We start from the raw sequence: 16,685 nt of genomic DNA, 5'->3' as shown, positions 1-16,685 counted from the left end.
CTCAATGTACATCATTTATTCAGATCACAGAATTTGGGTTTCCTTGGTACAGAACTGAGCAGGAGCAGTGGGAGGGCAAAGGAAGAGGGCGGAGTCTAGACTTCCTGCAGTCCTGCTCATGGGTTTACTCATCTTTGCAGAGTCCTTTGAAAAAGGCCCCCTAAAGATTATTGAACGAGTTTAAGAAACACGTTCTGTGCAACTTGAGAGCTGTACGTCTGCACTGCACATGTTTGGCTGGTCCTTTGGCTTTGACCAATATGGCTACCTCTCTGGGATGCATTATGTGCAACATGGCCGATTCCTATCCTAAGGTGAGGCCATCCCCTCCAGTTGGCCTGGCCTGCTCTGGCATGGGGAGGCTCTGCTGGGCAACCGTGGCAAAGTCCGAGTTGCCACCTTCTGTTCTGTCAAGTGAAGAGGGCCTTCCTCTGCAGCCACTCTCTGCGGGAGACCCTCTCTCCCAATATTGGAACCCAACGGGGGCTCTCCATTCAACAAAACTGGAGGGCGTTGGATTCAGACAAGAAAGACTTCTTCACACAACACAAAAGTTAAACCATGGATTTGGCTACCACAAGATGAAGCGGTGGCCATCCACTTGGGTGGCCTTGAAAGTAGGTTGAGCAAATGAATGGAGGATAAGGCAAGTGATGGCCACCAGTCCTGATAGTTCCCCATCCTGTATATAGATCACCTCCAGGATTAGAAGCCACCAGCCTCTGTCCCTTCCGCTGGGCTTCCTGTAATGGGCATCTGGTTGGTCACTATGGGAGGACGATGTGGGACTAGATGGGGCCCCTTTGGCTTGATCCAGCTGCAGTCAGCCACTCTTCTGAAGATGGAAGGGAGAGAAGCAGACACCTTGAGGGGTTTCATGCCCCTGGCCATGTCTGGGTGCTGGGGGGATTCAGGTGAATTGGCCTAGAACAGCAGGAACGAGAGTGGGGCAGACCAAAATACAGGGCAGATGCTCATCACAAAAGGATGGGAAATCCTGGCCAATGTGTGTGTTGGATAAGGAGGGTTCTCTCAGTGGGTGCAGTTGCTTTGGCAGAGGGTGAAAGAGGATGGAATGGGAAATTATATGGAGCCCACCCAGGAATTAAATCAGAAGTATGCCCTGACAGAACAGATGAGGGAAGAGGATGTTGCTGAATCTGGGGCGCCATTCCTGGGTGGGCTCCATATAATTTCCCACTGCCTGTTCAAAATTTCTGATCGCATCAGTCATCAAGTCCGTCTTCTCATGTAGCTGTTCCAGTAGGGCATTTGTTTTACAGAGAGCTCACAACAGAGCTTCTGAAAGAGGATGGAATGGGGGCCAAGGCTGACCAGCCGTCTTGCTTTCCCCAAGGTACGTCACATTTTTCCAAGTGGGTGGGGAGACTGGGTTGGCTTAAAGCCCTTGTAAGACCGCTCCCTAGAGGGGGGAGGCCTCCCCCAGGCTCCTTCCTGGTGCCATTCAGCCATTGCACTTCCATTGTCATCTACAAGCCATGTTGTGTTCTTGCTGCACGTCTCTGCCCATGTTAGTAAGCCTGACTTGGCTGCTGTGTGAAGGGGTGGGGAAGGGTCAGGTCACCTGACCAGCCGCTGAAGCTCAGTGCACATTGGCTCTCACTTGGCAGGGATTCAGCAGGACCCTTCTTCCGGTCTTGCATGGCCCAGGATTGAGGCCGAGTTAAATAGGAACAGCCAACATTGAGTCAACAATGACAGCTGATCTAGGCTATATCTACAGAAGTCTAGTGCCCAGGTCAAGAGAAGTGATAGTACCACTTTATTCTGCCTTGATCAGGCCACACCTGGAGTGGGCACCACAATTTAAGAAGGATGTTGACAAGCTGGAAGGTGTGTAGAGCAGGGCAACCAGGGTGATTAAGGGTCTGGAAACCAAGCCTGATGAGGAACGGTTGAAGGAGCTGGGTATGTTTAGCCTGGAAAAGAGGAGAGTGAGAGGAGATAGGACAGCCATCTTCAAATATCTCAAGGGCTGTCACATGGAGGATGGAACAAGCTTGTTTTCTCCTGGTCTGGAGGGGAGGACCAGAACGGATGGAATCAAGAGACAGGAAAGGAGATTCCAACTAAACATCAGGAAGAACTTTCTGACAGAAAGAACTCCTTGATAGTGGAATGGGCTTCCTCAGGAGGTGATGGAAGCTCCTTCATTGGAGGTAAAAGCAGAGGACAGGGCAGGATGGCCTCCTGTAAGGTTTCCCCAGAGGCCACTAGCTGCTCTAAGTTAACGGAGTACAAGAGCGGAAAATACATGGAGGCTCCACCTGCCTTCTGTTCTTACTTACAACCCCTCTGGAGAGCAATCTTCTGTTCAGTTTGACACAATTCAAGAGCAGTTTGAGAACTGTTGACTTTCAGACGTCCTCATGAAATTTCATCAGCATCAGCCTGCCTGCGCATATTACATGGCTGGGGAACCGCATGGCAAAAATTCAGAGAAGTGTGAATTTGGAGGAACAGCTGTCTTTTGATTCCTCATATTGTCTAGGAAAGCCAGGCAAGTTCAACTTTAAACGGGAACTGAACAGATTTCCTCCCTCCCTATCGAAAAATGAGTGTGTCCTCTGCCTGTAGCTGGTTCCTCCCCTCCCCTTGCAATAGCTAACAACAAACTAGAATGCAATAGGGGGCTGTGGGGGGGGGGTTGGTTTGGATGACCCTTGTTGGTCCCAAGCCTACAATTCTATGATTCTGTGATTTCTTGACCAGGAGCCCAATGCTGAGGCTTTCATTTTGTCAGTGACCATTCAGGAAGGTGCTGAGATGAGCAGATGCGCAGGAACCCTGGAACATGGCTGCGATGCACAAGCTCCTTGGCTGTGCCTGCTGGATAATGAGAAGGCTGAGGAATGCTTGAGTTTTCTTTCGGCTCTAAGCAGGAGCCGCGAGACGCAGCTGGAGGCTCTGAACTGTTTTATGAACTGGCCAACCTGGAAGTGCAATGTCTGCGTTTTAAACCGATTGATAAAAAAGGGGGTTTCCCTGCCCAATGATGCAGCCGGGGTCCTGCCTATAGGTCTCTGTGGGTGTGTAGGGAGAGATTCAGAGAAGGGGGTGAGGGGAGGGAAGTGATGGGCAAAGGGGCCAAATGCTTTGCCCTCCATCATCACCAATCTCCTGGCTGTTTTCTGGCTTGTGTCGTTTGGCTGCTCCAGCAATCAAGAAGTTTCGCCCGTGTCAATCCAGATGGCTTGGCAGGATCGCGGAGAGCTTCCTGCTCTTCCCAGCAAGGCAAGTTTGTTTGTCTCTGACCGCCTCCCCCCTTGCCAAGCGTGCCCCTATGCCAACGGCTTCAGGTGGATGGCAGGGCTGTTTGGCCGGGCGGCGAGGATGTAGATGGTGCTCTCTCGTAGGAAAGTAGGCCAGTTGATGGTCCGGCTGTGAAGGAAACAGAGGGAGGGAAAAGCTTAGCAGGGTGGAGTCCCCAGCAGTGCTGGCCCAAGAGCAAGGCTTAGCTTTCCCCTGGCCTGGTACCTCTGGCTCCCAGAAGAAATTTAAAGAATATTTAGCTAAATATTGTGATACAAGATAATTAGAAAATTCTTGGAAGTAAGAAATAGGCTTAGGGGTAGAATAAGAATATGTGGCAGTAAACATTAAGGGTTAGAATATTAATAAAAGAGTGGAGGATAGTAAATGAAAGGAGTGAATATTATTAGAAATATGAATTTGGAGAACTGCTATACAGGGGTTATAGTGAAATTCAGATAGAGGGGATTTGAGGAAGTCAGCTATCAATGTAACGAGAATTAGAGATTTGAAGTAAGAATTCTGTTTTGTGTGTTTTTCTTTTTTCTTTTCTTGTTGTGTGTCTTGTAATGTTTTCTCTTTTTCTATGTGATAAATATGGAAACCAATAATTTATTTATTTTTTTAAAAAAGACAGCTCCCAGAAGCCCCAGCCAGCATGGCTATACGATGCCAGGGATGATGGGAGTTGTGGTCCAAAATACTTGCCAGGCATGGGGAAGGCTGAGCCAGCGGCTTGGCTGGCCCAGAATGAAAAGGAGCTGGGCAGGAGGCAGCCCAGCAAGCCAGCTTGCCCCCCAGGGCGGAGAGTCCAGTGCTGACCTCCTAGAGAACGCCAAAGCCACGATGGCGTGACGTAACTGGTGTGGGGCAAGGGCTCCTGCCCACTCGGCTGTGAAGCTCACTGGGTGGCCCTGGGCCAGTCACCGCCTCTCAGCCTTACCTACCTCGCAGGGTTGTGTGTGGGGATTCTGTGAGGGTGGTGGGGAGTTTCCCTTTGACAAAGTGCAGGATCATGGCAATGAAAATAATGCAGTAGAACTGGCCTCCATGGTCACTTACAGACTCATTGTTAAATCTGTGTTTATGGAAGACAAGCTTACTCGGCTATGAGTGATCGCAGAAGAAGAAGAAGAAGAAGAAGAAGAAGAAGAAGAAGAAGAAGAAGAAGAAGAAGAAGAAGAAGAGGAGGATGGGGAGACCATGTGCACCCCACTTTGAGCTCCTTGGAGGAAAAGGTGGGGCAGAAAGACAATTAAAAAAGAATAATAATGAAAGCCCCCAGCAACGTGGGGCACCTTAACCTCCCTGGGGAGGGAGATGTGTGGCCACTGGCCTCTCAGCCAGCCCTTGTCTCCCCTCCTCTTTTTCCTCTTTCCATTTCCTCCCCCCCTTGATCATCCCAGTCCCGCCTTCCCCCCTCCCTTGACTCTGGTCTCAGAAAGCAGAGAATTGCTATTAAATGACTCTTCCACTTCACCCAAATTTCCTTCAGAGGGTTCAAGGTGGCACATACGGGTCTCTGCCTTCCCATCTGACCCTCACAACAGCCCTGAGAGGTAGGCCAGGCTGAGAGGGGATGCCTGGCCCAAGTGAGCCAGCGCTATGTGGCTGAGTGGTGATTCGAACCCTGGTCTCTCCCAGGTTCTGTACTCATAAGAATCAATCATAGGATTAAGTTGGAAGGGACCCTGAGGATCATCTAGTCCAACCCCCTGCAATGTGCAGCTGTCCCATATGGGGATTGAACCCGCAATGTTGATGTCATCAGCTCCAGGCTCTAAACAACTGAGCTACTCTAACCACTAGACCACACAGCCTTATTGTACTTGACTACCTCATCCTACTCCAGGGAGGAGCGGTTCTTGAGAGTCAAGTTTGCTCGCCCACCCATCTGCCCAGGGCCTGGGGAGCAGCCAGAGATGCCCGCCTTTGCTCTTGTGCCAATCTGCTCCAGGCCTGAGTGACAGTTCGTTGGCAGGCAGGCCTGGCGAGAGAGACGCGACGGCAGAGCCAGGCAGATGGCCGGAGAAACGTGTCGTTGCAGGATGGCTCCCATCTCATTTTGGATCCCACCAAGGCCTTGGCTCACAAGCAGCCCCCCTCCCAGCTGCGCTTCTCCATCTCGCCCACCACTCCCCACCCAAACCGGGAGTCATCTCCCTCCAACTGGAAGGACGCTTAGGGTTTGCCTTGCTGCCAACGGTCTCCATGGAAACCCGGGAGCCTGAGCGCGGCTCCTAATGAGGCAGAGCGATATTGCAAGTGTTGGCACATCTCTCCAACATTTAGGAAAGTCAGGAGTGACATTACGGCGGTGGAAACTGAGGCAGGAGTTGGCGGCAGCGATGCTTCCGAATACCAGTTGCTGGAGACAACAGGAGGGGAGAGTTGTTCTTGTGCCCGGTTCCGGATTGTGGGTTTTGCACAGACATCTTGTTGGCCATTGTGAGAAGAAGAGGCTGGATTATGTGGGACAGTGGTCTGATCCTGCAGGCTCTTTTTAGGTTACTATGTGAGGAGGGATCAGGCGAAGAACCCGGGGTGCCTGCAGAGAATTGCTCAAAGGCTGGAGAACATAATCCAGGCTTCCTGAGCTCCAGAACCGGTATGTGACCCACAGACAGAGGATAAGTCCTGGGTGCCACCCCAGAGTATGGAACCAAGCCTGATGAGGAATGGCTGAAGGAGTTGGGGATGTTTAGCCTGTAGACTGAGAGGAAATATGATAGGTAAAGGGATCCCTGACTGTTAGGTCCAGTCGCAGACGACTCTGGGGTTGCGGCGCTCATCTCGCTTTATTGGCCAAGGGAGCCGGCGTACAGCTTCCGGGTCATGTGGCCAGCAGGACTAAGCCGCTTCTGGCAAACCAGAGCAGCGCACGGAAATGCCGTTTACCTTCCCGCTGGAGGAGTACCTATTTATCTACTTGCACTTGTTGGGAAGCTGTGTACGTGCAGCTACTCACACAGAGTCAATTAAGGTTTGGCCAACAGCCAGAAGGCAATCGGAAGGAGTAAGTCTGCCTGGTGATAACAGAGGCATGGAGACAGCTCCCTGACTGGTCAAGCTCTCTCAAGGGAGTGATAAATAATAACCTACTAACTGGTAGTTCAGTGGTTCAGTGTGTCAGTGAGTGTAGGAGTTGAGTCGTGTCAGAGAGAGCTAGCAAAAGATCCGTGTTCTGTTCCTGTAAATAGTCCACCGTATATAATAAACACCTAACTACAAGTTCCTGGTTCCTGCTTCGTCTATCCTGTCTGCAGCCAAGTCGCCAATTGCTTCCGTGGATTCTGCGTTTACTCTGCTAGGTCTGGCTAAGGTCCTGCAACTAGTCAGAATGTTGTGAAACACCAAATAGGTTTTACCAATAGCACTTTGACATGCTTTCGAACTGCTAGGTTGGCAGGAGCAGGGATCGAACAACGGGAGCTCACCTGTCGCAGGGATTCGAACCGCCAACCTTCTGATCGGCAAGCTCTAGGCTCTGTGGTTTAACCCACTGTGCCACCCACGTCCCAGGAGATATGATAGCCTAACTCAAATATCTGAAGGGCTATCATATGGAGAATGGAGCCAGATGGTTTTCCCTTGCTCCAGAGTGGATCACCTGAACCAGTGGATTCCAGTGACAAGAAAGGAGATTCTGACTAAACATTAGGAAGAACTTTCTTGCGGCAAGAGCCAGTTGACAGTGGAAGGGGCTCCCTTGGGAGGTGGTAGAGGCTGAAGGGCCACCTGTCAGGGATTCTTTAGCTGCAATTTCTGCATTGCAGGGGGTTGGACTAGATGGCCACTGGGGGGGGGGATCCCTTCCCACTCTACAGTTCTATAGATTTCCCAGCCAGTGAGGCACCTGCAGTGGTTTCTGAAACAGTCTAGTCTTAGCTGGACCCTGCCACGTGGTTCTTCTGACCTTGCAGACTCTGTTGGAGGCCTCTGCATGGCCACCCTTTAAGGACAGACTACCTTTCTCTTACCTTAGTTCCTCTGGCTCTGCATTCAGCAGCACCTGGTCCTGGCTTGCGTTGCTGGCTGGGCTGCTCTCTGAGATGGGGCCCACGTGGCTGATGCTGCAAGGGAGCAAAGGGAACCCCCAGGGTTACATCACCCTAATGAGCAGCCTGATGAAGGACTCTGGCCAAAGGTGCCCCAAACTCCCAACAGGTTGGAGAAAAACCAGGCAGACGCCCAGAATTCTCAGGCCAAGGGGAAGAGCTTCTGCTTAATAACAATAATAACAATAAACTTAATTTATACCCCGCCCTCCCCAGCCAGAGCCGGGCTCAGGGCGGATAACACCAGTAAAATTACAGTACAGTGGTACCTCTGGTTGCGAACGGGATCCATTCCGGAGGCCCGTTCACAACCTGAAGGGAATGCAACCCACGTCTGCGGGTCGCGATTCACCGCTTCTGCGCATGCGCAAGCTGCGAAACCCGGAAGTAACCCTTTCTAGTACTTCCAGGTCACTGCGGGACGCAACCTGAAAACGCTCAACCTGAAGCAAACGTAACATGAGGTATGACTGTAAAAACATAATAGGAAAAAAACCCCAATTTAAAATACAGGTAAAAATGCAATTTAAAATACAGCCTCATTTTAAAAGTAGCCCACAGATCAAGGCCATAAGGGGAGGGAAACATAAGGGTCAGACTGAGTCCAAACCAAAGGCCAGGCGGAACAGCTCTGTCTTGCAGGCCCTGCGGAAAGATGTCAAGTCCCGCAGGGCCCTGGTCTCTTGGGAAAGAGCGTTCCACCAACATTGGGGCCAGTACTGAAAAGGCCCTGGCCCTAGTTGAGACCAATCTAACCACCTTGCGACTTGGGGCCTCCAAAGTGTTGTCATTTGTGGACCTTAAGGTCCTCCGCGGGGCAGACCAGGAGAGGCAGTCCCGTAGGTACGAGGGTCCTAGGCCCAGTGGCAAACGGAGGAGGGTTCCCAGCCAAGCCAGGGGAGGCTGTGGCTCAGAGTGGGGGGGTGAGGACCTTTACCTGACGTTGCAAGAGGGCACCTCCTTGTGCCGCTTACGGAACCACGTGTGCTGGCTGCGCCGACTCTCTGCCTCACTGATGAGCCCGTCCCCATGCTGGTCCAGCGACAAGAAAGTGGATCGTGCCCGCTCTCTCTCCTTGCCCGTCAGCAGGCGGAGCAGGGCGTTCTGTGTGGGGGGGGGGGGAAGCAGAGGAGGAGTGTGTGATTAGAGCATCGTCTTCAAAGGGGCTTTGGCTGTGAGGGGTGTGGAAGGGGCTTTGCACTCCTGAACTGTCCACCACAGCGCTCAGGAGCGATGCAATGGCTTGCCAGGCCTTGGAGAGTGGTTGCCAGTCAGAGGGGACAGTGCTGGGCTGGAGGCACCCATGGACTGAGTGACTCAACCGAAGGCACCTTCCTAGGTTCCTCATGGGAGTCACCGTCACCCACCTGTGTCCGCGATCTCTGCAGCTGCAGGACGGACTCATGGGAGAGGAAATCCACCCATTCGACGTGGCCTTTCTTCTCTGGATCCAGCGCTGAAAACTGCAGGGCGTCCTGGTCTTCCTGCTCCTCGCTGCTGGGCTGCTGGTTCGACAGCCGCTTGTAGCCCAAGAAGACATTCAAGGTCATCACACTGTCTGTGGAGCCACCAGATGGGAAGCGTCAGTGAGCGCTCTCTCTCTCTCTGCAGTGCCTTAGCCCCTTGAGCTGTTAGCGCTGCCACACTCCCCTCATAAGAATACAAAAAGGGCCTGCAGGATCAGGCCAGGGGCCCATCTAGTCCAGCATCCTGCTCTCACGGAGCCTGTGGGAAACCAGCAAGCAGGATCCGAGGGGTTTCCAGCATCTGGGACCCAGAAGCCTTGCTTCCTCCAGCTGTGGAGGCAGAGCAGTCCTTGAATGCCCTCTACTTCTCCATGCATTTGTCAAATCCTTTTTTTAAAAGCTAGTTTGGTGGCCATCACTGTGGCAGGGAGTTCCACAGTTTAACTAGGCGCTGTGTGAAGAAGGGCTTGCTTTTCTCTGTCCTGAATTTTCCAACATTCATGTCCATGAGTTCTAGAGTTCTAGCTTGAGAGGGAGAAGAACCTTTCTCTGTCCACCCGCTCCGTGCCATGTACAATTTTTATAAACGTCTACCATGTCCATTTTCGCTTGCCTTTTCTCTAAACTAAAAAGTCCCAAATGCTGCAGCCTTTCTACAGCCCCTCAACCGTTTCTGTTGCCCTTCTCTGAACTCCAACTCTGCAATATCCTTTTTGAGATGAGGCAACCAGAACTGGACCCAGTACTCCAAATGCGGTTGCACCACAGGTTTCCATAATGGCGTTATGTTACAGCCAGTTTTCATTTCAGTTCCTTTCCTAATGATCCCTACTGTGGAATTTGCCCCTCTTTTTTGCAGTTGCTGCACCCTCTCCGTAGGAGGGCCCCCAGTTAAGGGGAGGCCTCAGCCTTGAACCCAGCGACACACCTAGTCCCACTCAAGACCCCCAGAATCATGGCCGGCCAAATACATTTTGCCGCCCGAAGCGAACTTCCCTCCTGGATGTGTCTCATTCCTACAATCAACAATCAGGTTGCACCCTTACCGAAGGGCTGGGCAGGCCATGTGTGCAGCGGCAGAGAAAGCCGACTGGGCACCTGGGGTGGGGCCAGGAGCCCACGGGGACGGGGCGAGCTGGGGCAGGACGCTCCGTGGGGCCTCCTCCCACTCAGTTGCCCTACAGCTGGGGGGGGGGAGCAGCGGGCAGACCGTTTGGGGCAGTGCGGAGCCTGCGGGCCCCCAAAGCACCGTGTCACTTCCAGGAGAGACCCATGGCTCAGGCACGCTGCAGGCCCCACGGCAAATGCTACCTGGCATTTTGTCACCCCCCCTCAGTGGTGACACCTGGGGCAGCCCCCCGTCCCCTTCCCCCGCCCCTGCATGTGTGGAGCAGCAATTTAGGAGAATGAATTAGGAGCAGGAGTGTGCAGAAAGCACAGCCGAGAGAACAGGTGTGGCGTTGTTTGGTGACTCCTCTTGGGGCAGCCAATTGCCTCTCCAGCAAGGGAAGGGAGCTAGGACCTGGATACCAACTTGCCACCCTCTCCCATTCTGCCCAACTCACTCATAGAGCCAGCCCTGCCCACAGCAGCCTCCTCTTCCGCTTGCTCCCACGGCCCACCAGGCGCCCTCACCATCGCTTTGCCTTCCTCCAGGGGGTGGTACGGAGGTCTGGAGCGGCCCCTTGCCCCCAAAGTGAAAGGCGAGACTCCCAAGGATAGGTCATGGAGAAGACAAGGCCTGGTGGTGGTGGGATCATGGCCACTGGCCCTACTCCTTGCTCTCCAGGCATTCCCCGTCCAAAGTGCAATCTGCTCTTGCGGTTTGGGTGAAGGGGGCGAGAGAGCGGCTGGCGTGGGTCCCTCGCTTCACCCCTGACCCAGGAGTCGAGTGTGGGTCCTCAGCACAGGAGGCTTACCTGGGGCAACCTTGCCTTGCTGGAAGGACTGGAAGAGACTGCTCATCTCCTCGTCAGTGAGGAGCAAATTGAGATTGTCCTGGGTGGGGGGAGGAAAAGAGGGCGAGTCAGTTGCTGGGAGGCTCCCAGGACCCAACTGGGTGGATTTGCAGATTCAGAGTCCCCTCCCCACTGCCGTCACTCCTTCAGTGTATGGTCCTCAAGGGTAGACTGCCTTCAGACATGGAGGCTTCCTTTCACCACCATGGTTATCTTTTCCCTCTCTGCGTGGGTTCAATCCTCTCTTGGAAAGGGAAGTGACTGCCCCTCAGTCTAGGGACCCCCAGTTCTTCACAAGACGTCTCCCTCCCCCTCCCACAGCATCCCAGGGCCCCCACCCACTGCTTACGCAAGAGTAGCAGCTCCAGCCGGTCTCCGAATGGGCCGCCTCAATGACCTCGCTGGTGTTGTCCTGGGGCAGGAAGCCCATCCGGCGGAGGCAGCCATCGTGGTAGACCCTCGTGCAGACACGGCAGGGCAGGAGGCTGTCCGCTGTCCACACTTCGCACACCTCGCACGTCTCATCGTTGGTCACCTGTGTGGGGAGGGGAGGGGAGGAAAGGCTGAAGCCCTGAGCAGCTGCAGGGACCACCAGGAGGAGGAGGTCGCCCTCAATATGCCCTCCTCAGTTCAGGAGAACCCATGGCATTGTCGACTTCTTCCCTACTCCTGCAGCAGCAGAAGGGGGTGGGCGTCTGCCAGGGATCCTTTAGCTGTGATTCCTGCATTGCAGGAAATTGGACTTGATGACCTTTGGGTCCAGGGCAGCTGTATATCAGCTTCATCTGGTACACAGGATGCGACCCTACCTGCCTGCGGACTGTCTTGCCAGAGTGGTGCATGCTCTAGTTATCTCTCGCTTGGACTACTGCAATGCACTCTATGTGGGGCTACCTTTGAAGGTGACTCGGAAACTACAACTAATCCAGAATGCGGCAGCTAGACTGGGGACTGGGAGCGGCCGCCAGGACCACGTAACACTGGTCCTGAGAGATCTGCATTGGCTCCCAGTACGTTTCCGAGCACAATTCAAAGTGTTGGTGCTGACCTTTAAAGCCCTAAACGACCTCGGTCCAGTATACCTGAAGGAGCGTCTCCACCCCCATCGTTCTGCCCGGACACTGAGGTCCACTTCCGGGGGTCTTCTGGCGGTTCCCTCGCTGTGAGAAGCGAGGTTACAGGGAACCAGGCAGAGGGCCTTCTCGGTGGTGGCGCCCGCCCTGTGGAACGCCCTCCCACCAGATGACAAAGAGAACAACAACTACCTGACTTTTAGAAGACATCTGAAGGCAGCCCTGTTTAGGGAAGCTTTTAATGTCTGAGGCATTACAGTATTTTAATATTGTGTTGGAAGCTGCCCAGAGTGGCTGGGGAAACCCAGCCAGATGGGCGGGGTATAAATAATAAATAATTTTTATTTTTATTGGGGGTCCCTTCCTGGGGGAGGATCTGCAGCCAAATCACAAATGACGATTGCTAGAAAGTCACAAGCAGGTGACTCTATGATGTTATATCCTCTAAACTTTTGTGGTAGAAGGGAGAACAAAAGGATCTTAATCTTCTTTCTGTCGCTGCTGCTCCTTCTTCTTCTGACCTGCAATGGGCAGGGTTCTCTGTGAGCTCTCCTCCAGAGAGAGCCCTCCATTTAGAACTGGACTATGGACATTTGTAACTTTTAAGGATTATTGCCTGCTTGATTTCCAACACTGAATATGCTGAATCCTGGCAAGACCTTTAAGTGAGTAAAGTATATACAGTGGTGCCTCTGGTTGTGAGAGGGATCTGTTCCGGAGCCCCATTCGCAACCTGAGCAGAAAGCAACCTGCATCTGTGCATGCATGGGTCGCGATTCGCCGCTTCTGCACATGTGTGTGACGTCATTTTGAGCGTCTGCGCATGCGTGAGCGGCAAAACCCAGAAGTAACCCTTTCTGGCACTTCTGGGTTGCCGCGGGACGCAACCTGAAAACGCTCAACCTGAAGCAAACGCAACATGAGGTATGACTGTGTTTTCCTGGTTTACTTAAGCAGTTTGAGAGTGATTTCTTTGTTAAGAAGGAATCAGGAGAAGATGACCCAAGTCTGCCTAAACACCCTTGGACATAAAAACTGCTCTAGAAAGTCACGCAACCGTGTCCTAAAAGCTTCTAGAGATCAGCTGCCCACAGATGGTGGCATTACTCTGCTGAAATAGGTATTTGCATTCTTACACCCGTGAGAAAAAGAGGAAGGATAATTAGTAAGTAAAATATCCTCTCCTGCTCATCTAAATCCATCCAACGCGTCCAACCCTACGATTCTATGATGTGTCATGCCCCTCTGGTTTTCTTGCCCAGGGTGCTTCTGTCTCTCCTCCCTCCCTCCCTCTTCCAGGGGTTTATCTTGTGCCCACCTGCTCCCTCTGCTCCAGGCTGATCTCAATGGGCTCGTCATCCTGCTCCCTCCGTGTGGGCCGGGCAAAGGCTGGCGGCGTGAAGAAGGTGGTGCGGTCAAACTCTTCAGGCTCCACCCCTCGCCCGTCCCGCAGCCTCTCCCAGGCCGCCCTGCGGAAGCGGATCTCCTCCTTCTGCTGGAGCCCCACCGAAGACCCTGCTTCCGACGCCTCCTCTTCTCTGAGTTCCTGCACCGTGTCCTCGATGGTGCCCCTCCGGCTGGTGCTGCTCTCCGACTTGCGTTCTCGCAGCCCGTCCTTGAAGGCCGACACGGCCAGGCTGACCTTCTGGACCTGCTCCACGGTCTGGCGCCTGGACATCAGCACCCCCATGGCTCTGAAAGAGAGGCAGCCGGGAGAAGGGGTTGGTACCAATTAGGGTTCTGTGAGAGGAGCTAGCAGGGAGAGAGCTCGCCCACCCATGTAATAAACGAAAATCTGCCCTTATTCTCTTATGGGGGACACAAGAGACCTTTCAGAGTCCTTTGCAGGTTCTCCAGCAGTCGGAGAAAATAACAGAGGCCAACCAGAGAATATTGAGAAGCAAAGCAGCTCCTAAGCCTGATCTTTATTGAAGTGTTGCTACAGGGTGCCCCCCTCACACGCAGGAGAAGGAGGAGGACCCAGAACAAAGGTGTGCCCGTCCTTATATAGACATTTTAAATTGTCCACCCTGGAGTCCAAGACCACACCCAGAAACATCATACCAACATCACAGAAAGGGCGGTCTACAACAGAAATTAGAGTGCTTTGTTTACCTCCTGTCTGGCAAGTTACGGTACCTATTAATGCTTACTTGATTGGATACTCTGGGGAGCCTGGCCAGTCTTTTATAATGAGCCAGGTCATAGACTCACCCTATTCATACACAGACATACCCTTAAGACAGGATTTGTGAAGGAAAAGACAATGGGGAGGATTTTCCATTTTCATTTGACTTTGCAGAGAAAACATTTGGTCAGTCTGGGAGCCAAAATGGTTCCAGGGCTGCTTTCCTGTGCTGCTTCAGACATGTGGTTTATATATTTATGTACATCTTTAATGAAAATGATTTACAGGTGGTACATAACACCAGTCAAGCTTGCAAAAATTTATCATTTGCCCGATAATAAATGTTGGAAATGTAATGAAATTGAAGGTACATTCTTTCACCTTTGGTGGACATGCCCAAAGATTAAGGCATTCTGGGAGATGATATATAATGAAATGAAAAAGGTATTTAAATATACCTTTATAAAGAAACCAGAGGCCTTTCTCCTGGACATGGTGGGCCAATTGGTGCCAAAGAAGGACAGAGTTTTTTTCATGTACGCCACAACAGCAGCAAGAATACTCATCGCTAAGCATTGGAAGACACAAGACCTACCTACCAGGGAAGAATGGCAGATGAAGCTGATGGATCACATGGAATTGGTGGAAATGACTGGCAGAATCCGAGACCAGGGAGAAGAGTCGGTGGAAGAAGATTGGAAAAAATTTAAAGTATATTTACAGAAATATTCTAAAATTAATGAATGTTAGAAGGATGCTGGAAAGAAGCTACATGACTTTAGTAGAAATACTATAAAGAATTAAGTATGAATAGATCGACATTGGGTAAAGGGGTAAATTTAAGGCTAAATTGTGTTAAGATAAATTATGGAACTAAATTTGAGAAAGAGGGAAAGAACTTGCTGGAATAATTAATTGAACTAGAATACAAAAAAAGGAGGTGTGAGGAAGTCGAGGAAATAAGCAAATGAAAGATAAGGATATGAAAATTCGGGGTTCTTTTTATTTTTGTTTGTTCTTTTTGGGTTTTAAAAATGTTTTTCTTTTTTCTTTTTTTCTTTTTTTGTATTATTGATGTTTTGTATTACTGTATTTATTTTTGTTTCTGAGGTTTTGTAATTGTTTATTGCTTGTATTTCTCTTTTGTTTCTCTTCCCCCCCTCTCTGTAATGTTTAAACTTTAATAAATATCTTATAATATATATATATATATATATTTATGTACATGTTTGCTTGGTACATTTATGAACATTTATTATATATATATAAGACCTTCATTTATTTATTCCACCCAGCAGGCAGGCGGGTGACTGTGGGAGAGAGGTGGGACAGCTGTAGATGCAGGCTCCTCTGGGGGGAAGAGGCGGAGCATATCACTGCCTCCATACCCCAATCCCAGAAATCCTAGAGTTGGAAGGGACTATGAGGGTCATCTAGTCCAACCCTCTGAAACGCAGAAATCTTTTGCACGGTGTGGGACTCGAACCCATGACCTTGAGATTAAGAGTCACGAATGGATTATCTCAGAAGGTGGTAGTCTCTCTTTTTTAAATGGAGGTTGGGTGGCTATCTGTCAGGGATTCTGTAGCTGTAATTTTTGCACTGAAGCGGGTTGGACTAGATGACCCCTGGGTACCTTCCAGCTCTGCCATTCTTAATATTCCAGTGGGGCCAAAGACCTGGCTGAGTGCTGTGAGAGCAGGATGCTGGACTAGGTGGGCCATTGGCCTGATCCAGAAGGCTCTTCTTACATTATCATGCTCTCTTTCAGTGGAAAACACCAGATAGCAGAATCGGGCCTTGGATGCTGGTTGCAGAGTTCCCTTTGTATCCAGCAAGCTCTCTTTTGTGATTCCTTGGGGTCCTTTCCAACCCTACAATTCTATGAGTCTATAAAGATATATCAGCAGCTGCCTTCAGTCATAGTCCAGTGCCTGCCCCCATTATCCTAACACAAGGGAGTCTTCTGGCATTTTAAAGACTTAGCGGATTTAAATCTCCTTTCCAATCGGCTGAAGGCGACTCTTATCCACAAAATCTGAGGCCGCAGTCATCTGCTCCTCTTCCAGGTGCCATAAGGCTCTTCCTTGTTATTGAAGCAACGCAGCTGATGTCTCCCTGCAAGGTCTTATCTTCCTGGCAAAGGAATTCCCTACAGCAAGGCTTGCTCTTTTGCAGCTTCACGTTCCTGTGACCTTAGAGGTCGCCCCTGACTCCAGAGGACAATGCAGACCCTGAGATATTCTCTGCTCAGCGCTGCCATCATCTCATGTCCCCTACTTCTTGAAACAAACAAACAAACAAACAAACAAACAAACACCTTAAAAATTAAACAAGGAGTTCCTTCTCCAGACAATAGCAGCATCACCCTAACCTCATTTTCTTTCTGCCAAAATCACTGTCTTTGCTTTCAAAAGAACTGAGCATTGCCGTGACTCTATTCTTTTATGAAAAATACCGAAAGGTGGGGAAAGTCTAATCTCTCACAAAACGACTGGGCAGAATTGTGGCCGAATGTCCTTCCCTGGACCTCGAATGCCACAAGGTCTAGAGACTTGGTTTTCTAAATGAAAACAATTTATAAATTAATTCAATTTATTTATTGCATTTATACCCCACTTTCCCCTCCATGGAGCTCAAGATGCCAATAATAATAATAATAATAATAATAATAATAATAATAATAATAATTTTTATTTATACCTCCCCGGCTAAAACCGGGCTCAGAG

At 50.9% G+C, this 16,685-nt stretch overlaps 1 protein-coding gene across 1 annotated transcript in view; it reads right to left on the bottom strand.

Moving 5' to 3' along the window:
• The window catches only part of PHF24 (PHD finger protein 24), a 35,936-nt gene continuing 19,251 nt past the window's right edge, over window positions 1–16,685 (bottom strand). The window contains exons 2-8 of the mRNA XM_083466164.1: window positions 13,147–13,522; window positions 11,105–11,290; window positions 10,717–10,795; window positions 8,699–8,889; window positions 8,269–8,435; window positions 7,254–7,346; window positions 1–3,402 (exon numbers count right to left, since the gene is read on the bottom strand). Of these exons, the coding sequence (XP_083322290.1) occupies window positions 3,303–3,402; window positions 7,254–7,346; window positions 8,269–8,435; window positions 8,699–8,889; window positions 10,717–10,795; window positions 11,105–11,290; window positions 13,147–13,518 (1,188 nt within the window). The 5' untranslated portion in view covers window positions 13,519–13,522 and the 3' untranslated portion in view covers window positions 1–3,302. The remainder of the gene's footprint in view (window positions 3,403–7,253; window positions 7,347–8,268; window positions 8,436–8,698; window positions 8,890–10,716; window positions 10,796–11,104; window positions 11,291–13,146; window positions 13,523–16,685) is intronic.

This window comes from Podarcis liolepis (assembly GCF_965112155.1).
Source record: "Podarcis liolepis genome assembly, chromosome: 11".
NCBI classification, from domain to species: domain Eukaryota; kingdom Metazoa; phylum Chordata; class Lepidosauria; order Squamata; family Lacertidae; genus Podarcis; species Podarcis liolepis.
This window is presented reverse-complemented; position numbering and strand designations above follow the sequence as displayed.